Raw genomic sequence first — 26871 nt, forward strand, 5'->3', positions numbered from 1 at the left:
AAAAATGAAAGTTGACTACATTTTAGTGACACATTTTGGGTGGTGTTTTGCAGGCGCTGCTTAATTACATTCTAAGGAGCTTGGAAAGAAAAGCGACTGGACTTCTTTAAGTTTCTTGAAGACGTTTCACCCTCTCCTCCCAGAACCTTCTTCAGTTCTTAGACCAAATGGTGGAGAGCGGGTGTTTAAGTCCAAGTGGAAGTTCACCCACTATTCACGTGCCTCATCACATGAGCCAAGGTGGGAAAAAAGGTGTGGGTCATTATCAGCAAAGGTTTTGGGTGGAAACATTGTGAGACCTTGCCTCACCCTATCATGTGATTTATTGAGATCCGCTGCTGCAAGATGTCACATCTGCTCATGATCACCTTTCTGGTGATCTGGGTGGCTGTAGCTCAGGTGGCAGAGCAGATCAGCCACTAACCAGATCCCAGGCTGCTCCAGTCTGCATGCCAAATATCCTTGGGCAAGATATTAACCCCATGTTGCTCTCCGATGCATCCATCGGAGTATGAATGTTAGATACTTAAGCTTAGAAGAAGTGCTTGTGTAAATGGGAGTGATTGGGTGAACGAATTAGTTGTATAAAGTGCTTTGAGTGCTCAGAGTAGAAAGGCGCTATATAAGAACCAGTCCATTTACCATTTCTGGTCATTTTATATTTTTTCCATTTCTATATAACTGCAGAAACAGTTGTCACTTTCTCACAAAGCTCTTGCTGATGGTCTTGCAGCCCATCTCAGCCTTTGCAGGTTGATCTAATCCTGATGTCCTCTGATAGCTCTTTGGTCTTGACTATGTTGGTGAAGAGGTTGGAATGTAAGAATCTGATTCTCACAGGTGTGTTTTATCCATGTAACAAGCTGGCATCAGGAGTATCAATAACTGATTGAGTGACTGATTGAAATCTCTGTGCCACATGGGCAATCTGTGGGAGTCGGAATTCTGGCTAGGATGTAGAGGATTACATACTTATTTCACTCAATGACATGTTTTTTTCTGGATTTTTGGTCTCTCTTGGTCTTGGAGTGTCGCTCTTCATTAAAATTAAATACCAAAAAAGTTAGAGACTATTCATTTAAGTTAGTAAACTTACAAATTCAGCAGGGGACTGAATGATTATTTCCTCCATTTTATGTGAAATAGTTCCAGCTAATATATAAAGTTCAGTCAGGTTTTAGACCAGGATACTCTACTGATACTGCTCTTACGTACCTTTGTGATACAGTAAGATTCAGTATGACTCGTGGTTTGTACACTGGTTCTGTTTTAATTAATCTTCCAAAGGCTTTTGAGACTCTGGATCATTCTACAAACAAAATTAGAAGCCACAGGTTTACAGAATATATCTGTAAGATGTTAAAACAGTTAAATGCTCCAATGTGGGCAGGCTATATAACATTCACATAAAAACTGCTTCATCATATTTTGTGGCATGGCCTCGCTCTCTCATGGTACCCACATTTGTCACGTTACTCCAAATGTCATTTTTTTAAACAAAATGAAGAGTACATAATTTTAATATGGTTTTTAAGTGAAGTCTATTAGCATTATGTGATGGTTAAATAACATGTAATACTTGATCTTGATGATTACTTTTTGCTGCTCCTTATTCTGGTATTTACTGCATGTACTGTATCATGGTCTTAATTTATATATGTTTTTTTCTGAGATATGTACAGATAAAAAATACAATTAATCATTTATAATCAAGCTATAAAATAGCAAAAAGGGTTCTATCCTTTTTTATCTTGTACTAGTGGTTCCCAAACTGTAGGGCACAGCATTAGTGCAGCACAGAGTCAACGCAGGGGGTTCATGGATGATCAGGACCCAAACTAAGCTGTATGAATATGCTTTAAGACTTTATTTAACATGTTTAGTTTAGTCCTCATAACAAGGTCTACTCCCACATGGTGGAGCAAGAAGGTTCCCCCCGTACTCCACTGAATGTGCCAAACCCAAATTCAGATAATCAGAAAGAAAACCACACTGAGGTAGTTTACTTGTAGATGTACTGTTGAATTAAAGCAATAAAAAGCTTTACAGTACTTCATTTGACAGCACTGTGAGCTTGTGCAGAAATGGGTCACCCAGATAGCTGGTATGAATCAAGAAGCTTGGTAACTCTGCAGCTTACTGAGAGACATGCCAACTGTGATCTGCAGGCAACTCGTGAGAAGTGAGTGTCTGTATGCGTATGTGAAACCGAGAAAGACCGAGAAAAGGAGAGATCTAGTGAGTTCAAAACCAACGCTAGATAGTGTGAGACGAATCAAGAGACAAACGGAAAAAAACATCAAGGGAAAAGGAGAGAAGAGCATCAGTGAGATGCACAGAGGAAAGGGGAAAAGAGAGTTTTTAGAAAAGGTGGGTGGAGAGACACTGGGGAGGAATCAAAATTCAAAGGAAAAAAATTCCTAAAGCAGTAGAGAGAGACACGCTGAGATGGAGGGGAGAACAAAAGACGGGAATGTAAAAGGGAGAGATTGTGTGACAGCAACACAGAAGGCAACTGGGTGCAAAAAAAAGTAGGTGTAAGAGTAGACTTGACTTGATATGAGTGGAACGAGTGAGTATGATAGGCTCAACTCAAGGACTCCCGTCAGCCCCTCAAGTTGCTGTCGAGAAGCTAGTCAAGTGGTGGACAGCTCAGGGCTGAAGCAGACAAGTTGAAGCAAATATCACCCCTGAAAAAGAATAAAGACTCTAAAGCTGGCTGTGCTCGAGGGAGCCAATCAATTCCATGTTTTTACGTGTCTGTCAGTGTTTATGTTTGCTTTATTTGCCTTGCTATCTTTAGAGCGTGCACTACATTTTGTTGTGAGCAAACACATTTCCCTGGCTGGTTTGCAGTGCGGTCTGAGTTGAGCATATACACCAGAAAGAGAGGCTGAAAAGAAATCTAACACTAGGCAGGTAGTTTTTAAACATACAAGGTGCATTCTGCAAAGTTCAGTTTCAGATTTGGAAAAACACTCCAATGTACACAGAGACATAACACGCTCATCACATATTCATATAATCAAGAGCACTGATTCATTGGCCTACTGCAGAACACAGGTATCGTATTGTATACGTCACAGAACATTGAAATACACAGTTACTGGAGATTATGTATCGTGTGCTACATAATGAACACAAGTAGTACTCAAAGGAAGAATAGTTCACTAGTATTACAAGATTGTGCAAATACTAGTGTTATTAGTATTTGCACACTGTATACATTTATAATATTCCATCTCAAGAGCTTTTTATACCTTTTTTCAAAGTGAGGGTAATCTTTGTATGAAAAAGACTTATTTGAGACCACATGTGCCTATATTTAAAAACGGTGTAAAACCATTTATATTATTTGACTAACCACATATCAAAACTTTTTGTTTGAAAAACATTTCCTGCATCAGAAAACGTTTGCTTATTGTTTATTTAATCAAAATAACTAAAAATACCCACGTTGGCGTGCAGGACTGTTGACCGTGAAAAAGGATGGTCCACATCGTTCCACTGCGTGGCAGGGAAGAAGAAGCAGAGAACAAAATCAACAGGAAACTATGTGAGGTTAAGGGTGGACTTGGAGTGATAAGGGGGATTTCACCCCAGTATGTAACTCTGGCACACGGGTGACATAACTGTTCTAAAAGTTAGCCCTGGGCTTATACCTCTGTACAAGTTAATACCATTCTCCACGAGACTTTACGAGTTGCTGAGCAGGATTTGAGTTTGATGAAGTTAATCACAGTGCAGTGGGGAGGGGTTATAGTCATCCAAAAAAATGAGAGCTTCCTCTTTTAACATGGGCTTATTTCATTTATGCAGTGGCACTGGTCCCGTGGGACTCTATCGTGATCTCAGCTGGCTTTGGCAGATGCAAAGACAAATTGACCTTCACGCCGGATCGACTGGAGTGGGTGTTTCTTTTCTAGTGGATCAGAGTGGGTATGCAGAATGTGTTAGCCGGGTGGCCCTGCTTGGCTAATAAGCACAGTCAGAGAGCTGAAGGGTATTTTAGGCTAGTCACTACCAGGTTCTTTGGCCACTTACAAAAGAAATTTTATGGTGTGTTTGGTCACTGGTGCTTTGAAATTGACCCACAAGGCAACACATAAAACTATTTTTAAAAATCAATCAAATACCTAACACTCCAAACCTTTGATTTAGAATCATCTGGTTTGTGTGTATGTATCGCTGAACCTCTCTAAATCCTCAGCTGAACTCAGCCTCCATGGGTGAATCAGGAGATGAGCGTTTCTCACTGTTTCCTCTCTAATGCTCAGTGACAGTGTCACAGCAGGTGGAGCTCTTCACAGAACCAATCAGTCAGATCTGTTAACAGAGGAGGTGCGATGTGAGATGACGAACTGAAACAGAACCGCCAACATGCCAAGAACTGCCTTTAATGTGCAGCCGTGCTCCAGACAGACAACTCAGACACCTCTTCCTTGTCCCCATCCTGTCATCCCCTCTGTCACTCTTCAGCCTCCCCCATTCATGTTCTGCCAGGCCCCCTCTGCACCGCTCAGCTCCCACGCTCCTCTTGGCAGGTTGCAAAAATCAAACTATGTAAACTGTCAGCACACATCTGATATAAAAATATTTAAATCCGCCTACTATGACAGTGAGCCTGGATGTGTAACGCCCAACCTTTTGACCCTCTCACCCCACTTGAAATGGCAAGACTTTATCAAATCTACTGTAATATTATGGTTTTCGACCCATGTGGGCTGAGCTATGGTTCGTTGGGTTTCTTAGCTCTAATTTTTAAGCTGTCCTACTTCCCGTCACGCCTCAGGGCTTTAGGGGAAATCTGAGCCAGCAATGTACTTCTTAAATGTTCCCTCCTAACTTTACTTACAGACAGCATCAGTCTAGCTCGGTGCCTTATTACAAAGGTTAGAGTATTATGGTGTTGGATTTGTTTTGTTTAAAAAACAAATTACACATAACTCCATTTTATTTCCTATAAAAATATTTAATAGCGTATAGATGATGTATTTCGGCTGTACGTTCGCAGGTATGCACGGATTATTTCAACTCAAAATAGTGAATGAGCAGTATGTGTAAACGTATGTAAATAAATAAATGTACGACTACAAAGGCATACTGAGCATTCATGAAAGCAGATGTTTTGTGCACCAAAAAGCAACATTTATAAACTTTAGCAAAAACATCAAGAAGAATTTAGAAACTTTTGGCACAATGCGGCATATTTTTGCAATCTAATGATAAACGACTTGAACTTAAACATGACAGAATCAGTAAAACTTTACTGACGAGCGAATGCATCATGAGCACATTGTTCATATCTTTTGCTGAACTTTGCTGAACTTTCTTGAAAATACTGGCCTGTTAAAATTTAAAGGGATCTTAGGGGAAATTAAAAAAAAGACATAATTTAAAATTTAATACCAGCTTCATTTTTGCCTTTTGTAGTTGAGTAATATAAGTAGAGGCTTACTGAGATCAGAAGTCTTGCTCACCTCCAGGATAGCTCCTGCAACATTATGTTTCAGATGTCAGTGGATTTCATCATCCAGACTCTTAGAATTTACAATCACGGCTTTCCGAAGTTTGGAGTAAACGGATAATAGCTCTGATTCCATTCTCTTGTCGTTGGATCTCTAAGTTGATGAACATATGCTGAGACATCGCAGTAAACATTTTAAAGCCGTTTAAACAAAACTTTGTCTCGTCTTTATTGCTTGTGTGGAAAAAGAACACTAGGTGACTGGAGTAAATATAGTGGTGTTTAAGTAAGACTTGTTGCAGTTCTCCAATTCAAGTATAGACGTAAAGCAGCATTAAACAGCATTTTTAATACCATGTCTGCTACCTACTTCAAAACTAATATTACCTTTAATCTCTGCTACCGAACGTGCATCAAAAGTTGTCTTCAGTGTCATCAGATAGATCAAAAACTGCTCATTAGCCTTTGAACTCTTATTAAGCATCACAGCCATTTTCCATAGGTGACATTAATTCATTTTAGTGCCACCTTAGCATAAAGCGCCACACAACAAAGACCTCTTAAATATGTCAGGCTGTGATTTTGGATCTTCTTATTCAGGGCAATCATCCTCAGCTGGTGGATGCAGCATTTGGAACTTTTCAGTAAAAATTCTTCTTCCTTGCCGCTGTCTGTCATTCATCTGTCAAACCTCCTCAGTCTCATTTGCCTGATTTCCTCAGCTCTGGCATCTTCGGAGAGGTGGAAACCATAAGCAGGGGGAGCTCCTCTCTGCCGGGTTTGACCTAAAAAAAAGAAAAGAAAAGAAAAGAAAAGAAAAGAAAAGAAAAGAAAAGAAAAGAAAAGAAAAGAAAAGAAAAGAAAAATAAACCAGTGACATCAGATAGATATAAAAAAAATAAATCACTTGAACCCTTTTCCACTTATCAAATCAGTCCCCTCCTCTCTTACCTCTGTCATTCAGGCTGTTTCTGATGGCTTCCTCTAACTGCTCTTCCTCTGTCAGTCCACCTGTATAAGATGCGGTATAATCTGCTGTGTAACCTGGTGCATACTGATAGTTTCCTGAGAATCCTCTACCAGTGCCAGTGTAGCCTGAGACACACATACACACAAGGTTAAGTCTGGCATATTGTATACTCTCGTTATTGTCTGCAAATCCCGTGAAGAGAGCAAAGCCTACAATATATTAGTCAGTATACAGTCATTTTCTGTAAATGCCATCATACCTGAAGGGCCTGAAGATCTGTAGTAGGCACCGGGCTGTGAGTTATATCCATTCGATGTCACAAACCCTGGTAAAAATATAGGCAGATTATTTCAGTTTTCCTCTCAATAATCAGATTCTATATAAATATCAGGTACTTGTAGGAAAGGTATTGTAAGAAAGCTTGATCTAGTCCATTTGTAGTTTGCTTTAGGTTGAACCTATTGACCAACCTCTCTGTTTAGAGCAACCGAAGGATGCCACTGGCTATCACCTGATGACAATTTAGCTTTTAATTTGCATCACAAAGTTTAGCTGCATTTATGAAAGTCTTGCTCTCATTTCAGGCAGATACACCGGAGCTCCCCCCAGGGGCTTGTCAGCAGACCAACTGAAGGGCTCCCACATTGTTTCCGTTTAAACAGTGTTACTAACAAGTATTTATATTTGTACATGGATTAATTCTCAAAGCTGACTCTAGTGTTCTATCACACATTTTCTATCACACTTGAATCTTTAGACTTTGGTCCACTGTGTTTTTGCCATCTTACAAGTGGCTGCATTAATATAAATGTAAGAAAACAGGTGGGGAAAAAACATGAATTCAGACCTGCACATTTCTTCATGATTTTCTTCAGTGGTCCGGTGGTGTAGAGGAGACCAACCAGGATACCTGACAGGTGACCAACAAAAGAGGTCCTGAAGAAGAGAAGCATAGATTATTGCTATTTAATCAAACACTGCCATCTACAGGACATTTTAATTCAACACCTCAAACAACAGGTTCCTAAAATAAAACACTACTAATTGTCATTGAGTCTAACTGCATACTAATCACACATCAGTGAGCAGAAGGATGCATCTGAATCTGGAGCAGTATTATATTAGAGAGAAGTCGATGTGGGTATGGAACATTTTGTGAGCCTTATGAAGCATGTGTTGATTCAATCATGAAATGACATTATGTAGCCTTACCCTCTGTGAATACTGACTGATACGAAAATATAATTAAAAAAAAACAGAGAACAGTTTAGCCAGTTTTGGAGGAACCCGTTTTGCATTTTTATTATCTGTAACACAAATACCTGATTCTGCTCAGTGACTGTAGCGGAGTACTTTAATGCTTCTTTGTTCTCTGAGCCATAGTAGCCCTTCATGTACCATTTAAAAAATATATTAAACATCCCCTCTGCGTTTTTTATATCCACTTGCAAGTAGGGCTGGGTATTGTCACTGATTTCTACAACTGACTCAATTCTGATTCACAAGGACCTGATTGAATTTGATTAAATTTGATTCGGTTTTGACTCAGTCAGATATATTGTAATTATGATCATTTATCTTGGATATGTACTGTCGAAAGAAGCCTCTAAACCTTGTAAATTATTTTTTTTTTCTAAATTAATAACACATCCTAAAGCAGTTACAATATTGCACTTTTTATTTAATTCCTGTGGCTTAACAGATTAAGCCCCAAGGTTCCTGCTGGAAAATAGCATGCCCAAAGTGAATCGACTATTTCTCTGCAATTACAAACTCAATATAAGTATAAAAATGAAGCTGACACTTGTGAGACTTCATCAGAGGTCCAAGCATTTCAGGAAATGCCATTGTGTCAAAGTAACTGAGGATAAAACAGAAAAATATGAAGGAGATTTTGCTGACCTGGTCTTTTATAGCATAAAACCATCTTGAAAAAATGCTGCAGTAGCAGTTTTATTAGAGACAAATCTAAGAGTTTTGCAATTTGGCATAATTCGTGAAAGTTGAAAATTCTTCGGTATTGAGTATTGAATTGGTCTCAAAGTACACTGAGAGAGAGCTGTGCAGGAAGTGTGATTTTATCATGGTGGAAGCAAAACAGCAAAAATAAGAGGGAATTCATTACAATGTTTTTCAAAAGTCTGGTTGCTCTCCTTTTGCTGCTGGTTCAGTGAATTTTGGTCGGAGAGTGACGTGCAGCTTTGGAATCTGACAGATGTCTGCTTTCAGCACCCGATGCCATGTTTTAGCTGAGATTCTGATGTTTCTGGCATAATACATTTACATTTAAAAATCAATTTCAGGATTTAATGAATCGATGTTGGATTATTCAAATTCAAATTAATTTGAACTGGAAAATAAATTTTTTAAAGCCATCACTACTTGCAAGCCCACTGACCTTTCTTTGTGGTGTACTAACACTGAAATTAGCTTTACAGGCGAGTGCCTGTAAAGCTAATTTCAGCTAATTTCGCCTGTTTAATCTGAACTCTTTAAAAAGATACCTGGAAGTGCTGTTGCCCTGCTAGCTGCATCAGTGTTCACACTGGTATCTCTATATTTTATCTGAGTAGTAAATCCAGAGTCCCGATTACTTTACAGATACGAATAACGGACATGTAACTCACCCGGGTGATGTTATGTGGATAAGCACCAGCTCTACCCAGCTAGCATAGCGACTAGACACAGGTAATCCCATCACATAGGTCACACTTCCGGGGTAGTAATGGTTATTGAGTACCTTCAAAGCAAACAGGACACCTAGAAGCACAATCATTACAAAGATAAATACATAAGAATAAGGAGATGTTGCCATTTCTGGAAAAAGAGATAAAATAGTGGGTCATGATATATGGAGGAAGATAATACAATATATGTTTACAAATATAGAGTGATCAAATCTTCTATATCAGTTACAACATAAAGGATTATAGAACTTTCCCCTATAATTTATACCTGAGAAGCCAACAGCACACGCCATGCTGTACGACTGGTCCTGCATGAGCTCTGTTAACAACGCCTCCAACACTAGATAGACCAGTCCAGTAAGCAGAGAGAACACTGAGAGCAGGTAAAGGAACCAGGGCCCACCCAGCCGTTGCTCCAGCCTTCTACCTTTCCAGAGGAAGGACACCATGTTGAAGTAAAGATGCCAGTCGTCTGCATGGTGCAGTGGGGACAGCAGGAGTCTACGCCAGTCTTTTAACCAGTAGGCCTGCTGCACACTAACACAGGCCTAGGAAATTAAGAGATAATACATTTTTTAAATACTATTTAGAATACTATCATAAAAAAAGTATATTTTTACTTTAGTTATTATGAGATCTGCACATAATCTTTCTACTTGATAAACAACTTTCCCATTAATGTAATTATACATTTTTCGTTGATTATATTCTAACAATTTAGTAACACAGTTTTAAAACAATTATTTCAGGGCTACTGCACTGGATAAAACAAAATAGTCAACCTTGTGGTGTATAAATATTGGTCGACATTAAAAATGGACAGACTTTGTCTCCATCTTTAGAGGTATATTTGGTGTATTTACCTGAAACAGTGGGGCAGCAGGGAATAGGTAAAGGTACACATTGAGAGCCAGGACAGCCAGAGTGATGGGAGGGATATTGTTCAGACCCAGTTGAAACACCTGGGAGGCAAGGAGCAGCAAGCCCAGCTGGGATCCCCTCTGTCTGTTTCGCATACTGAAAATAGCCTAGGGAAAAACAACTGCCTGATTATTTTTCAGACATTTTCGGTTACCATAAAATTCACATTTATAAGTTATTAGAGAAAGGGTTCAGATTAATTTATGGTAATGCTCTCACAATCTCTGAGTATCAGCTTTGAAAGACTCAGATGCATCGAAACTGCCTCTACTTGACTACGAGTTGTATTAATAAGGAAGTGCTGGGCTGTTGTTAAGACAAAACACAAACATTAGAAAGCAGAAAGAATTGTCAGAGAAAGCTCAAGTTGTTACAGTTTATTTTAATTCAATTACTAGCAGAAGTCCAGACTTTAGATTTTATCTGAAGCCTTTATAAGAAAAAGAATACCACTGCTTGTCCTGCTTTAATATGATGAGTTAAGATGCCTTTTGCTGATATCTAACAGCACACATAAGAAATTTAACTAATATTCATTATTAAAGACTGAGTCCTCTTTTCCCCATGAGCTTATAAATGCAAATTTCTTTGATGTTCAGGAAATGTCAGAGTCACATGGCGGTGTATATGTACAGTCAAAACATACACACTACAGCCTTAGATATCATGCAACCCCAACACCGCGATCCAGAGTAATATAAGAAAGGTATCCCTCTGGTTAATGTTACTGTAGTTGAACAGATACAGTCAATAATACTTAGCAATTAGAAAAAAGTCTGCAAGTCAGTTTAAAATAGCTTAACAACAAACTTTATGCTGATGTTCTTTGGAAAACACAATATTCCATTACTAAGGAATAAAATGCCCCACAAGATACAATGACATTCACTTCACGGGGAACTAAAAGTAAACTTACCGTCAGCGCTGTCAATCGTTGGAAACGCTTCCTCGTTCAGTTACTTTCGCTACCGCGAACTTTAACGTCAGCCAGGTGTTTAACCAGCTGAGCACAATTTAACGCTGATAAAAAACCTAAAGTTTCACTTATATAACTCTTAATCAAACGTCAGCAAAACGTATTACTAGATATTTCATCATTTCTAGCATTTACCAGTAACAACTCGACAAGTTGGCGCTGTGCAAGCGTCAGAGGTCACGTGACAATAACAAAGCTACGTAGTTAGCGCAGCCGCATTGGGGTTTGCGAGGTAAAGGTCAGTTTTTAGGGCCCGAGCACAAAAGTGCGAAGGCCCTATTGTATCTGCTCTGTTTCTTATTATTATTATTATTATTATTATTTCGGCAAATGAATCGGCCTTTTGAGGGCCTAAACATGCTCGAAAACTCATGAAATTTTGCACACGCGTCAGGTCTGGTGAAAATTTACGTATTTTAATGTCCGTAGACATGTCCAGGGAAAATTGGCTCAGTAGCGCCACCTAGAAAAATGAGAAACGCGAGCCCCTGAGATGGGTATGACCTACATGTATAAAACTCGGAACACATATCTAACGTTCGGAGACGCACATAAAAGTCTATTATGGCCATGTCCTAAACCCAACAGGAAGTCCGCCATTTGGAAGTGAAGGTGACATTTTGGCTCTAATTTTGCCATTTCCATGCCTCGAACTTTTGCGAACTCCTCATTGGAATTTCATCGTACAAGCTTCATATTTGGTCAGTGTCAACTACACACCTGGGCCATGTTAAATTGCGGAGCTTTTGAGTTTTCGGGTTACTGTGAGGCCGTGGCGCCACGGCGAATTTCGATGACTCGCCATGAAAATCTTATTGCCTCTCGTTCTGTCATACATTGTCCGACCTTGACCAAAGTGGACACATATGATAAGGCTCCACCCCTGAACATATTTCAACTGCCATATTTGACACCAGGGACAGCGCCACCTAGTGGGAACAGGAAATGTCATGTTTTACACTTTGGGGTACAGTATTGTAATGGGTGACATCTGCAGCCTCAAATTTCTCCAGGAAAGCCTTAAGGAGTTGGTCTTGGGTTACAGAGAAAACTGTGAGTTTTCGCTGAAGGGTGTGACCCCAGCAGCATGGCGAACATTGAGGTCTCGCCATGAAGAAACAAATTAGTGTAACTCAATGAAATCCAATGTGATCAGTACCAGATTTTACAGGGATGATGTCAGACCCGCCCTGAACAGATTGATATGCCCATTGTCAGGAATACGTAGAGCGCCACCTAGTGGCACCAGGAAATGTCATGTCTTTCATTTTGTTGTACTGATTTTCACAGGTTCATCGTGGCCACCTCAAAAGCGGTGAATATCACCATCAGTCCCTCTTGATGCTTCAGTGAGAAAATTGTGACTATAAACTGAACGGCGCACCCTGGTGGCAACGCAGTTCACCATGAAAGATGAAGTGGCTTTTGAGGGGCTTGAAAAGTTTAAAAAGTCTTGAAATTTGGCGCACACCTCTAATGTGATGAGGGATTTCTTTTTATATGTTCATTTTCCTTCAACAGCGCAAAATGGCTCCACAGCGCCCCCTACAAAATTTCAAAACAACAGCCCCTGCTCTGTGTTTTATGTATGAGTTTGAAACCTGGCAAGCTTATTGGAGATATCAAGATGTACAAAAAAGTCTCTTGGAGCAATATCCCAAATCCAACAGGAAGTCAGCCATTTTAAAATTAATGTGTAAATTTGGCGACATTTTCCCCTCTTTTCAGGCCTCATACTTTGACGAACTCCTCCAAGGGATTTCATTAGATTTACGCGATCTCCTGTGTGTGGAATCTAAAGACCTTTGTGATGTTAAATTGCGAAGCTTTTTACGTTCAGGGAAACGGGGTGGTCATGGCGGCACGTGGAGTTTCAATCACTCGCCAAAAAGCAGTAACCTGCTGTCGCTCAAAAACACAATGCCCAATCTCTCCCAAAGGTCGCAGGCGTGATGAGACTCGAGCTCGGAAATGTTTGTTATGCCATTTGTCAGTAATGGTTAGAGCGCCACCTAGTGGGACGACTATAATAATGGTTGAATGAGATGAAATTTTAGCTGGTGGTTAAATGCATGAATTCCATCAATGTCACATCAGATCAGACGCGCTGGTTTTAGGTGTTGGGCTTGGCTCGACGCGCCGGGGGTGCGAGGGCCCTCATATCGCTGCTTGCAGCTTTAATTATTATTGTTATTATTATTATTATGATTATGATGATTATTATTATTGTTATGATGATAATGATGATGATGATGATGATTATCATTATTATTATTATTATTATCATAAACAAAGGCAGTAAAAACAATACCTACAAGAAACTATGATAATAATAACAACAATCACTCTGGCCAAGACACAGGGGAAAAAGGGAGAAAGGCGCAATGAGAACAGTAAGCTGTATTAGGGTAGGGTAAATCTACAAGTTGGGTATTTAGAAAAACAGTATTTAGATTGATCGTAATAGATATAGTAGACTGAATAAACTTTATGGTTTTGAAATTAATCTAGAAACAAGCCTCGCCACTTGCTAGTGATCTTAGTATTAAACATAGAACTAAGAGAACTTTAGAGTTGAAGAAGCTTCTCGGATGAGAGGTGAAACGTCTTCAAGAAACTAAAAGAAGTCCAGACGCTTTTTTTTCCAAGTGACTACGTTCAACATCCAACAAAAACCGTTCTAGAAATGTGGTCAGAGCGATTCTAAGGCTTTGTGAACTAGGGGGGTTAATGTCGCTTTTAGTTATTATAATTTTAAATTATTATATTTTAATTTATATACATTATTTTAATTTATTCAGAATTAACCTGGCGGTTAACTTTCTTTTCTAGATTTTGGGGGGTAAAATTAAGCATACCAGTGATCCACCTCCACCCTAATGTTCAAGAAATGGTTCAATCCTCTTTAGGCGGGAAAGCGTCATGATCTGCTTCATTATTTCCTCTTACGTCGACGCTTAACGGTCGGTTTGAGATTTTTCTGCCGTTTTTTTAGCTTAAACACCAAAGAGCAAAATGGTAAGAAACGTTGTAAAAACAAACTTTTAGTAGTCAGTTACGGGCGATATGTTTCTTCCGCATTTTTGACCTCCCCCAGTTCTAAGGAGTGAGGAGGGAAGTGTTACCTTTAACCCCAAAGTAGAAATGGGAACATGGATTTCTCCACACTGAATTTTACTTTACTCTGTGATAGTTATGCAAGAAGCGTGGTCTAAATATATAAATGATTAGGGGGTTTTATTGTGTTTTAGGCTTAGTAGATGTCTTGTAAATGGTGAGCAGATCAGATAGGGGGAAAAAATGGTGGTTGAAGTGTGAACGGAGAGAATTGTTTTGTTCACTATCACTTGAATATTCGGTTTCGTTAAAACGTTTTTTTCCTACACTCAAACATTAAGTTTTTTTTTTCAGTCATAGATTCCAGGTGAAAAGGGCACACATTTTGAAATTTCAACAGCACGTATGTCATCGGTAGTTAAGGAAGGAAAGATTTGTTGCATAGCAACACCATGTATGGAGAAAGCAGTCAAGTGAAAACTAGTATGCTTGTGATTGGGATACTTTTTAAAGACTGTTTGGCCCAAAAGCACGGAGTAATTGGCATTGTTCCCAAGTATACAATTAAAATTTTTCAATTTGTGTCCCTTCACTCTGATCTAAAAGAAAAAGGTGTACATCTAATTGACATGTTATTTTTGTTTTTTCCCCACAGCGTGAATGCATCTCCATCCACGTTGGACAGGCTGGCGTCCAGATTGGGAATGCCTGCTGGGAGCTTTACTGCTTGGAACATGGCATTCAGCCAGACGGACAAATGCCCAGTGACAAGACCATCGGCGGAGGAGATGATTCCTTCAACACTTTTTTCAGTGAGACTGGAGCTGGAAAGCATGTCCCTAGAGCTGTTTTTGTGGACCTTGAACCCACTGTGATCGGTAAGCATTGTTACCATTGGCTAAATATAGCAGTGTAATATGTGAGTCAGTTTGAATAACAAAATGTCTGTCTGTTTCCTTAGATGAGGTGCGGACTGGGACGTATCGCCAGCTGTTCCACCCTGACCAGCTGATCACTGGCAAGGAGGATGCAGCTAACAATTATGCCCGTGGACACTATACCATCGGCAAAGAGATTATTGATCTTGTTCTGGACAGGGTCCGCAAACTGGTGGGTAAATTCAGAGTCATTATCGGCAAAGTAAACTAGATAATTGTATCTTGTTAACTTTGTCTTTCCCTCTCCATCCTCAGGCTGACCGGTGCACTGGTCTTCAGGGCTTCCTGGTGTTCCACAGCTTCGGCGGTGGGACCGGCTCTGGTTTCACCTCCCTGCTGATGGAACGCCTTTCTGTCGACTACGGCAAGAAGTCAAAGCTGGAGTTTTCCATCTACCCAGCTCCCCAAGTGTCCACCGCTGTGGTTGAGCCCTACAACTCCATCCTGACCACCCACACCACCCTAGAGCACTCTGACTGTGCCTTCATGGTAGATAACGAGGCAATCTATGACATCAGCCGTAGGAACCTTGATATCGAGCGTCCTAGCTACACCAACCTGAACAGGTTGATCAGCCAGATTGTGTCCTCCATCACTGCTTCGCTCCGCTTCGATGGTGCCCTCAATGTTGATCTGACAGAATTCCAGACCAACTTGGTGCCCTACCCTCGTATCCACTTCCCCTGGCCACGTACGCCCCCGTCATCTCTGCAGAGAAAGCTTATCACGAGCAGTTAACTGTTTCAGAAATCACAACCGCTTGCTTCGAGCCAGCCAATCAGATGGTGAAATGTGACCCTCGCCACGGCAAGTATATGGCCTGCTGCCTTTTGTACCGTGGCGATGTGGTGCCCAAAGATGTCAACGCTGCCATTGCTAACATCAAAACCAAGCGCACCATCCAGTTCGTGGACTGGTGCCCCACCGGTTTCAAGGTCGGCATCAACTACCAGCCACCCACTGTGGTTCCTGGTGGAGACCTGGCCAAGGTACAGAGGGCTGTGTGTATGCTGAGTAACACCACCGCCATCGCTGAGGCCTGGGCACGACTCGACCACAAGTTTGACTTGATGTACGCCAAGCGTGCATTTGTTCACTGGTATGTGGGTGAGGGAATGGAGGAGGGCGAGTTTTCTGAGGCTAGAGACGACATGGCAGCTCTAGAGAAGGATTATGAAGAGGTTGGAGTTGACTCTGCTGATGGTGAGGGAGATGAGGAAGGTGAAGAGTAGGTTCATTGCAATAAAATCATCAAAGTTATGCAAGTTCGCTCAGAAGCACTGTTACATTGTTCTATCAAATCTTGTTACAATATTCCTGTGTATATTTTTCAACTTTAAATAAATGTGTTTGAAAATGTGGTGTTTTAATGCTATGTGAGAATGTAGAATAGAATTCAGAATAGAATTCAACAGAATAGAATTCAACTTTATTGTCATTGCACATGCACAGGTACAGGGCAACGAAATGCAGTTTGCATCCATCCAGAAGTGCTTTAGTGATATAGATATATTACAATATATATTAGCAATAATATAGATATGCAAGTATATTACAGAACATGGAGACATGACCACTTTGTTTTGTAGTTTTGTTCTTTCAGTATCAGCACTTTCTTTTATTAAGGTGCTGCTGATCTTTAATAAAGAGTACATGAGCAATTAAAAGACAAGGTGTCAGTGCCTTATTTTTTTTAAACACTGATACTCAAACTCTAAGAACAGTTTTAAAGCTTTACACCTTAAATATTTAAATACATAAAACAGCAGTTGCTTGGGGCTGTAAAATTTAATCTGGTTTCATCTAATTATGTGTTTGGGGTCTAGTGAGGAAAGTCTATAATATTTCACAAAAAGCATATTCCACCCAAACACAGAAATCCCATTTGTGAGGAACAGATTTTCTTTTTTCTAACATCTACATTAAAATAGTAATCTATATACTATAATCTCACAGTCAATCAGATTTGTCACTCTCTAGGGACCCTGGCCACTAATTTGGGAATCAAAGGTGTGCATCTGGCAGTATATGCTGAGCCAATGGTAATGTTTTTTTAGTTCTACCCCGAACAGCCACCACAGAAAAATGAAAAATAAAATACACCTTAAACATACATGCACAGTCAGCATAAAAACAATCATGTTATTTCATCTAAAAAATATTTACTTTAGATAACTGAAGTGCGTTTTGTCGATACCGCTGCTGTGGTCTTGTTTAAAAATTAGTTGGCAGAACGTTTAAATACCATTCGAAATTCTTACCTCCTTCCATGTTTGTATATTGTTCACAAACACCCATGCTGATTCCCCCAGTGGTCACATTTAGAAACTACAACACATAATTAATGACATACTTACAGTATTAAATATTAAATATATTTAAGGCTGTGTGCTTTATACAGTCACTGGTACACTAATTTATATTTAAATTTAAGGACACAGATTTGGGAAATAGTTACCGCCACCCAACGGAGATATTAATATTATTTTAAGTTTCCTGATTCAATTTACTTTTTAATAGTAATATTTCTGGTCAATATTGCCTCCAAAAGATATACCTAGTAAATAGGTCAAGTAATTAATTAAATTACATTTATTTTAAAAAGATGAGTAAACAAATAAATACTTTAAGTGGTCGAAAGTAGAAATGCCTGTTAATAATCGTAACTACAAGCAGGGACTGCCTGCCGAACATGTTCAGAGGCTTCAGCGGAAGAGGTTTAACGTCCCGCTCTGTCTCACCGGTTTCTGGCATCGATTGTAAACACGTGCGCCAGGTGATTTGGCTCGCCGTTTTCTACACTCTACAAACTGTATAGCTTTCCTGCCGCCAACGATCATTACCCGGACTTCAGCTGCCGGAGCATCTGTTGCTTATAGGAACAGCGGCATATAGATGGGAAGTTTTTGTTTTGTTTTGTTTTCATAATTTTGAACTTCTTATTGTTGGCTTAAAAAAACCCCTTTCTGTAAACAACGTGATCATTGAACGACAACACAATAACATAGACATAATAATATAGAGGAAAATGTGAGTAAATGTGAAGCAGCGAGTATACTGTGTTTTTATGAAGAAAATAAATACATATAAAAAAGAGAAAGAAAACAAAAACATCAATTTATACAAAGGGATTGCTTGGTGGGATACACCTTTGTATTTTTGCATAGATCAATAGTCTTGATCGATTTCTTCTCGCAGTGTGACCTGTTTGGCTGCGTCATCTTTTAACGTATGTAATTGAAGGCAGAGCTATGAAGACACAGAAAGAAACACATTTTTTAAAATTCCGTTTTATTGTACTAATACTGTATTAAAATTTAAATTACTTGGTTGTACTCAAATTGTTAAAAGTTATACATGAGTTACATTTATCATCCAAACCGCCAGGAGGCGATACGTAAAATGATTCTAGAAATGCGGTCCGAGGAAGTCAGGGCGAATCTAAGGGTCTATAAACTAGAGAGGCATAAAAGATATTTGTACGTTTAAAATTTACATTTTTTATTCTATAATTAATAGAAGACGCCTTTTACTTTATTCCGGATTAATCTAGTGTAATTATGATCATTTATCTTGGATATGTACTGTCGAAAGAAGCCTCTAAACCTTGTAAATTATTTTTTTTTCTAAATTAATAACACATCCTAAAGCAGTTACAATATTGCACTTTTTATTTAATTCCTGTGGCTTAACAGATTAAGCCCCAAGGTTCCTGCTGGAAAATAGCATGCCCAAAGTGAATCGACTATTTCTCTGCAATTACAAACTCAATATAAGTATAAAAATGAAGCTGACACTTGTGAGACTTCATCAGAGGTCCAAGCATTTCAGGAAATGCCATTGTGTCAAAGTAACTGAGGATAAAACAGAAAAATATGAAGGAGATTTTGCTGACCTGGTCTTTTATAGCATAAAACCATCTTGAAAAAATGCTGCAGTAGCAGTTTTATTAGAGACAAATCTAAGAGTTTTGCAATTTGGCATAATTCGTGAAAGTTGAAAATTCTTCGGTATTGAGTATTGAATTGGTCTCAAAGTACACTGAGAGAGAGCTGTGCAGGAAGTGTGATTTTATCATGGTGGAAGCAAAACAGCAAAAATAAGAGGGAATTCATTACAATGTTTTTCAAAAGTCTGGTTGCTCTCCTTTTGCTGCTGGTTCAGTGAATTTTGGTCGGAGAGTGACGTGCAGCTTTGGAATCTGACAGATGTCTGCTTTCAGCACCCGATGCCATGTTTTAGCTGAGATTCTGATGTTTCTGGCATAATACATTTACATTTAAAAATCAATTTCAGGATTTAATGAATCGATGTTGGATTATTCAAATTCAAATTAATTTGAACTGGAAAATAAATTTTTTAAAGCCATCACTACTTGCAAGCCCACTGACCTTTCTTTGTGGTGTACTAACACTGAAATTAGCTTTACAGGCGAGTGCCTGTAAAGCTAATTTCAGCTAATTTCGCCTGTTTAATCTGAACTCTTTAAAAAGATACCTGGAAGTGCTCAAAGGAGTTTGCAAAGAAAAGCGTCTGGACTTCTTTGAGTTGCTTGAAGACGTTTCACCTCTCATCCGAGAAGCTTCTTCAGTTCTAAGGTCAAATGGCCGAGAGTCCCAGATTTAAACCCAGTGGGAGTATCCCCCCAAGGAGGGACAAAGGACCCCCTGGTGATCCTCTAATCACATGCGCCAAGGTGTGAAAGTGGGTGTGGGACCTAATCAGCCAGGGTTTCGGGTGAGCTCATTGTGAAACCTGGCCCCACCCTATCATGTGATTTCCTGAGGTCAGATGGCCCAGGATGTGAGTGGGCGTTAAGGCGTCTGGGGAGGGAACTCAAAACTGGATTATAGATGGCAGACAGTTGGTGTCGTAAACCACCGCCTCTGTTCAAAGATGGTCGCTCACAGTGGACATAGATGGCCTCTTTCACTCCTCTTTCAAACCATCTGTCCTCTCTGTCCAATATGTGAACATTGGCATCCTCGAAAGACTGACCTTTATCCTTAAGATGCAGGTGGACTGCTGAGTCTTGTCCTGTGGAGGTGGCTCTTCTATGTTGTGCCATGCGCTTGTGAAGTGGCTGTTTGGTCTCTCCAATGTAGAGGTCCGGGCATTCCTCACTGCACTGTACAGCATACACCACGTTGTTCAGTCTGTGTTTTGGAGTTTTGTCTTTCGGGTGAACCAGTTTGTGTCTGAGTGTGTTGCTGGGTCTGAAGTACACTGGGATGTCGTGCTTGGAGAAAACTCTCCTGAGTTTCTCTGATACACCAGCTACATAGGGGATACTCCCACTGGGTTTAAATCTGGGACTCTCGGCCATTTGACCTTAGAACTGAAGAAGCTTCTCGGATGAGAGGTGAAACGTCTTCAAGCAACTCAAAGAAGTCCAGACGCTTTTCTTTGCAAACTCCTTTGACTACGATGACCTGGATGACTGAGAACCTTCACAGACACCTGGAAGTGCTGTTGCCCTGCTAGCTGCATCAGTGTTCACACTGGTATCTCTATATTTTATCTGAGTAGTAAATCCAGAGTCCCGATTAAGATAAGATAAGATAAGATAAGATAAGATAAGATAAGATAAGATAAGATAAGATAAGATAACCTTTATTAGTCCCACATGTGGGAAATTTGTTTTGTCACAGCAGGAAGTGGACAGTGCAAAAGTTATGAAGCAAAAATTAGAATAAAATAAAATAAGAATAAATACAGTACACAACTGTACAGAATAGAATAAAATAAAATACTATAAACAGTAGAATAAAATAGAATAGAATATACAATAAGATAAAAATAGAATACAAATGCTATATACAACTGAGTAAAAAATACAACGATGCCAGGAAGATTATTGCACTTAGTGTTATTGCACATGTGTGTGTTTGATCAGTTAAAGTCTTTGTTGTGGAGTCTGACAGCAGTGGGGAGGAAAGACCTGCGAAATCTCTCCGTCCCACACCGTGGGTGCCGCAGTCTCCCACTGAAGGAGCTGCTCAGTGCTGTCACAGTCTCATGCATGGGGTGGGAGATGTTGTCCAACAGTGATGACAGCTTAGCCACCATTCTCCTGTCACTCACCACCTCCACTGGGTCCAGAGGGCATCCTAGAACAGAGCTGGCCCTTCGGATCAGCCTGTTCAGTCTCTTCCTGTCCCCAGCAGAGATGCTGCCACCCCAGCAGACCACACCGTAAAAGATGGCTGAGGCCACCACAGAGTCATAGAAGGTTGTTAAGAGATTTTTAAATGTTTCAAGTATTATTCCCACTTCCATTTATACGTTATTGAAAGTTTATCTTTAATTTCAGTGTTAATAGTTGTTTACCCATTTATTCTTTCCATTTAATCGTATTTTACTGCTTCACTAGAAGTGAAGCTGAAGTAAAGACAAAAGCATAGTGTTCTCAGATATGATTTACCCAGGACATCTCCTCTGTACCTGGCTCTCTACGAGCCGTTTCACTCCCAGGAAGGGGAGAGCAGGACGTTCTTATCTATACACTCCCAAATACCAAGAGGGGCCCATTCTTCAGAATCATACACACACACATACACACATACTCTGAAACGCTATAAATAAAGAACTGCCGCATACGCTGGTTGTGAGCCTGAGACAGCAGCGCTCACCCAGCGTGCGCACGTTGTTACCATCTAAACTGTCTTGAGTGTCTTTATTTCGCCTGAAGAATATCTTGTTTAAATATTTACTCCTTACAAAGGTCTTCAGGAGTGGGCCCTCTACTCCAAACGACCTGAGTCTCCGCAGCAGGTACAGCCTGCTCTGCCCTTTCCTGTAGAGGGCGTCTGAGTTATGAGTCCAGTCCAGTTTGTTGTTCAGATGAACACCAAGGTACCTGTAGCTGTCCACAGCCTCAATGTCCATACCTTGGATGTTCAGTGGTTGCAGTGGAGGATGTTTGTGCCTGCGGAAGTCTACCACCAGCTCCTTGGTTTTACTGGCATTGATCTGGAGGTAGTTCAGCTGGCACCAGTCCACAAAGTCCTGAGTCAGTCCTCTGTACTCCTTGTCGTCCCCATCAGAGATGAGGCCGACTATTGCAGAGTCATCAGAGAACTTCTGCAGGAAGCACTGGGTGGAGTTGTGGGAGAAGTCTGCAGTGTAGATGGTGAAGAGGAACGGAGCCAGAACCGGAGCCATTACTTTACAGATACGAATTACGGACATGTAACTCACCCGGGTGATGTTATGTGGATAAGCACCAGCTCTACCCAGCTAGCATAGCGACTAGACACAGGTAATCCCATCACATAGGTCACACTTCCGGGGTAGTAATGGTTATTGAGTACCTTCAAAGCAAACAGGACACCTAGAAGCACAATCATTACAAAGATAAATACATAAGAATAAGGAGATGTTGCCATTTCTGGAAAAAGAGATAAAATAGTGGGTCATGATATATGGAGGAAGATAATACAATATATGTTTACAAATATAGAGTGATCAAATCTTCTATATCAGTTACAACATAAAGGATTATAGAACTTTCCCCTATAATTTATACCTGAGAAGCCAACAGCACACGCCATGCTGTACGACTGGTCCTGCATGAGCTCTGTTAACAACGCCTCCAACACTAGATAGACCAGTCCAGTAAGCAGAGAGAACACTGAGAGCAGGTAAAGGAACCAGGGCCCACCCAGCCGTTGCTCCAGCCTTCTACCTTTCCAGAGGAAGGACACCATGTTGAAGTAAAGATGCCAGTCGTCTGCATGGTGCAGTGGGGACAGCAGGAGTCTACGCCAGTCTTTTAACCAGTAGGCCTGCTGCACACTAACACAGGCCTAGGAAATTAAGAGATAATACATTTTTTAAATACTATTTAGAATACTATCATAAAAAAAGTATATTTTTACTTTAGTTATTATGAGATCTGCACATAATCTTTCTACTTGATAAACAACTTTCCCATTAATGTAATTATACATTTTTCGTTGATTATATTCTAACAATTTAGTAACACAGTTTTAAAACAATTATTTCAGGGCTACTGCACTGGATAAAACAAAATAGTCAACCTTGTGGTGTATAAATATTGGTCGACATTAAAAATGGACAGACTTTGTCTCCATCTTTAGAGGTATATTTGGTGTATTTACCTGAAACAGTGGGGCAGCAGGGAATAGGTAAAGGTACACATTGAGAGCCAGGACAGCCAGAGTGATGGGAGGGATATTGTTCAGACCCAGTTGAAACACCTGGGAGGCAAGGAGCAGCAAGCCCAGCTGGGATCCCCTCTGTCTGTTTCGCATACTGAAAATAGCCTAGGGAAAAACAACTGCCTGATTATTTTTCAGACATTTTCGGTTACCATAAAATTCACATTTATAAGTTATTAGAGAAAGGGTTCAGATTAATTTATGGTAATGCTCTCACAATCTCTGAGTATCAGCTTTGAAAGACTCAGATGCATCGAAACTGCCTCTACTTGACTACGAGTTGTATTAATAAGGAAGTGCTGGGCTGTTGTTAAGACAAAACACAAACATTAGAAAGCAGAAAGAATTGTCAGAGAAAGCTCAAGTTGTTACAGTTTATTTTAATTCAATTACTAGCAGAAGTCCAGACTTTAGATTTTATCTGAAGCCTTTATAAGAAAAAGAATACCACTGCTTGTCCTGCTTTAATATGATGAGTTAAGATGCCTTTTGCTGATATCTAACAGCACACATAAGAAATTTAACTAATATTCATTATTAAAGACTGAGTCCTCTTTTCCCCATGAGCTTATAAATGCAAATTTCTTTGATGTTCAGGAAATGTCAGAGTCACATGGCGGTGTATATGTACAGTCAAAACATACACACTACAGCCTTAGATATCATGCAACCCCAACACCGCGATCCAGAGTAATATAAGAATGTTAGGATGCCTGGGTCGTTGACCCAGGGCTTTTGAGTTTATTATATTATTTATAATTTCTAGTCTTTGGTTTCTTTGAGTTCTGTCTTATGGTTTATGTCTCTGTCTTCTCTAGTTGCTCTGTCTCCCCTGTCATCTGTATCCCCTTGTCTAGTTCGCGTTTCTGTGTATCCTTAGTTGCTATATCCCCGTGTCCAGTCAGTGTCTGTGTCTGCCCTGGTCCCATGTCTCTGTTCCCTCTGTTGTAGTGCCTGCCTGTCAGTCTGTGTCTGTAAGTTCAGTCTGTGTTATGTTTCCTGTTTTATTTTGAAGGTCCATGTCTTATGTTAATATATCTGGTTTTGCTTCCTTGTCTCGTTAGGCCTGATTTGCCCCAGCTGTGTTTCCCTCCTGTTGCCCATTCCCTGATTGCTCCCTCTGTGTATTTAAGCCCTGTGTTTCTCTGTGTCCGTGTCGCGATCTACAGTTTCTTTTGCTGTGTGTTTTGTCTGCTTGCCTGAGTTTATTTTTTGCACTTTGGAAGTTTGTTATTTTGAGTTCAGCATTAAAGCTGTTTTGAGTTCACCTTTTGACTACGAGCGTCTGCACTTTGGGTCCTCCTTACCACCACTCCTGCCTGCACACAGCCTACACCTAACAAAGAAAGGTATCCCTCTGGTTAATGTTACTGTAGTTGAACAGATACAGTCAATAATACTTAGCAATTAGAAAAAAGTCTGCAAGTCAGTTTAAAATAGCTTAACAACAAACTTTATGCTGATGTTCTTTGGAAAACACAATATTCCATTACTAAGGAATAAAATGCCCCACAAGATACAATGACATTCACTTCACGGGGAACTAAAAGTAAACTTACTGTCAGCGCTGTCAATCGTTGGAAACGCTTCCTTGTTCAGTTACTTTCGCTACCGCGAACTTTAACGTTAGCCAGGTGTTTAGCCAGGTGTTTAACCAGCTGAGCACAATTTAACGCTGACAAAAAACCTAAAGTTTCACTTATATAACTCTTAATCAAACGTCAGCAAAACGTATTACTAGATATTTCATCATTTCTAGCATTTACCAGCAGTGTTGGGTAAGTTACTTTAAATTAGTAACTTAGTTACATTACTAGTTCTCTAAAAAAGTAACTCAGTTACTTCAAGTTACTCGTTACTTTCAAAGTAACTAGTTACTAGGGAAAGTAACTTTGGTTTTACTCAGAATTCTCTTGTTAATGTGTTGCTTCTGTAACTGGATACCCAGCAAGATTGTCAGTCTTCTATCTTGCTTACTTGCCACAAGTGCACTGTGCCACCTACCAATAGAAAGGAAAAAATAATGTGCACATTTCCACGAGAGAAATCCCACGCCTGGACCGTCGTTGACCGCCGCCATGATTCTAGCCTGCTTTTTACATCCAACACAAAAACTGCAGTCGTGGTGCTTTTGATTGTACTCAGAACTTGGAAATTCTGCCTTCTGAATAGGAAGATGTAGGTAACACCAGACTGCAGATGAACTGCATACAGAGCTGGACTGGGACAAAAAAATCGTCCCGGGCATTTTGACTAGAGACCGGCCCACCATTATAGGAAAAATCATAAAGCCTTTGAATGAAAATAAACACTGTTGTGACAGTGATGTACACTGTTCTGATGGTATATATGTATCAATCTATCAATTGTTTGTTGTAAGACTCAGATAATTATTTTTTTTTAAAGCGAGACATTTTAAATGAGAATAATAAAGAAAAGTATTTCCTTGTCCCCCCCCTTTCCCTGTTAATGCCCTACCTGCCCCCCTGGCAACACTTTGCTAGACCCGCCCCTGCACAGTTACCAGCTGTCAGCTACTTAGAAAAGGATCCTGGTGTTATTTGTCTCTCAGAAACAGTTCATAACTTCCCTTCAACTCATTCATGTCACCTAAAAGGTAAACCTGTTTCTCCATCACCTGTTCAGCTCTGATGATTCAGTAAGGACATCTCCTGGTTTCATCTTCATGTTTCCCTCTCACCAGATAACCAAACCAATATCATGACCAGCAGCTTTACAGCTGTGGCTCCAGCAAACATCAGCTGATACTAGAAATTAATATTAAATAAATTCTAACAACAGCTGATCAAGCTTAAACTTGCTGCTGTTGTTTAACGCGACATCCGCTGGTTTCCTCTTTCTGGCGCAAAGTGGGCGATAAATAAACAAGAGAGAAAAGCCGATCAGCTGATCATTGATCAGTTTCGTGATTGAAGTAGAAACAGGAGAGGAGAGAATGAGAGAAGAAGAGGCAGCTGTGCAGCTTCAGCTTTGTGTCTTTTTCATTGTAGCTGAAGTCCGGGACAAACTGTGTTCCTTTTCACCTCAGTACGAAACGCGTAATATTTTCTCTGAATACCAGACGATTCTGTTTTTTAGGGGACGGTTGCAACTCTAATAATTAACCATATGAACAAAATAAAGTTCAACATCAGTAACATAGCACCCACCCAGCTGTATAGAAACTCCGTCATGCTAGCTAGCACAGTGGCGGTCCTAGCCTGTTTGGCGCCCTGGGCGAACACTCCCTCTGGCGCCCCCCCCCCCCCCACACACACACACACACACACACACAACATGTTAAGGATTGTACATTAACATAAAACTGTTGTCCACACACACATATGAAGAGAGAGAGAGAGTATGCATAGTATGCAAACGGCTACCAAACAGCCATCATAATTCGTCATACAATGAGAACAGGACAAATCAACAATTGACAATGACTAATTAATATTAAAATCTGTAACATAATGTATTGTTTGGAGTTTAGTCTGTTACTGTTACTATTTTTACCATTTCTTCTTGGGGCAACTGTAACCCACATTATTTCCTTAGGGATTAATAAAGTATTCTGATTCTGATTGTTTCAGGATGACCTGCCATTATCCAATGACACATCTGTTTACCTGTATCATTTGTTCGTTTCTCCTCCTCTTCTTTTCTCTTTTT

General features: G+C 40.0%; 2 protein-coding genes and 1 pseudogene across 6 annotated transcripts; 1 reads left to right on the forward strand and 2 right to left on the reverse strand.

Annotated features, from left to right (window-relative positions):
* Positions 1 to 4951: 4951 nt before the first annotated feature.
* On the reverse strand, positions 4952 to 24927 carry LOC100690513 (rhomboid-related protein 4). Of its 3 annotated transcripts, XM_025898138.1 has the most exons (9): positions 24887 to 24927; positions 10962 to 11077; positions 9988 to 10152; positions 9393 to 9672; positions 9065 to 9197; positions 7285 to 7373; positions 6697 to 6762; positions 6419 to 6562; positions 4952 to 6252 (listed from the first exon to the last, which is right to left on the reverse strand). In XM_025898138.1, exons 3-9 carry the CDS (start codon positions 10138 to 10140, stop codon positions 6146 to 6148), a joined length of 972 nt encoding a protein of 323 aa, XP_025753923.1. In that variant the 5' UTR covers positions 10141 to 10152; positions 10962 to 11077; positions 24887 to 24927; the 3' UTR covers positions 4952 to 6145. The 3 variants fall into 3 exon arrangements, with proteins under 3 accessions (XP_025753923.1, XP_003459486.1, XP_019223312.1); XM_003459438.5 differs by lacking the exon at positions 24887 to 24927 and having other exon boundaries at positions 10962 to 11216; XM_019367767.2 differs by lacking the exons at positions 10962 to 11077; positions 24887 to 24927 and adding an exon at positions 10265 to 10900.
* LOC109205099 (tubulin alpha chain-like) lies at positions 13925 to 16375 on the forward strand (annotated as a pseudogene).
* On the reverse strand, positions 22113 to 24839 carry LOC109205100 (rhomboid-related protein 4). 3 transcript variants are annotated; one of them, XM_019367770.2, is made up of 5 exons: positions 24759 to 24775; positions 23417 to 23503; positions 23140 to 23304; positions 22545 to 22824; positions 22113 to 22349 (listed from the first exon to the last, which is right to left on the reverse strand). In XM_019367770.2, exons 3-5 carry the CDS (start codon positions 23290 to 23292, stop codon positions 22213 to 22215), a joined length of 570 nt encoding a protein of 189 aa, XP_019223315.1. In that variant the 5' UTR covers positions 23293 to 23304; positions 23417 to 23503; positions 24759 to 24775; the 3' UTR covers positions 22113 to 22212. The 3 variants fall into 3 exon arrangements, with proteins under 3 accessions (XP_019223315.1, XP_019223314.1, XP_019223313.1); XM_019367769.2 differs by lacking the exon at positions 24759 to 24775 and having other exon boundaries at positions 23417 to 23849; XM_019367768.2 differs by lacking the exon at positions 23417 to 23503 and having other exon boundaries at positions 22114 to 22349; positions 24759 to 24839.
* Positions 24928 to 26871: the final 1944 nt, after the last annotated feature.

Source organism: Oreochromis niloticus, linkage group LG14 (genome assembly GCF_001858045.2).
Source record: "Oreochromis niloticus isolate F11D_XX linkage group LG14, O_niloticus_UMD_NMBU, whole genome shotgun sequence".
NCBI classification, from domain to species: Eukaryota; Metazoa; Chordata; class Actinopteri; order Cichliformes; family Cichlidae; genus Oreochromis; species Oreochromis niloticus.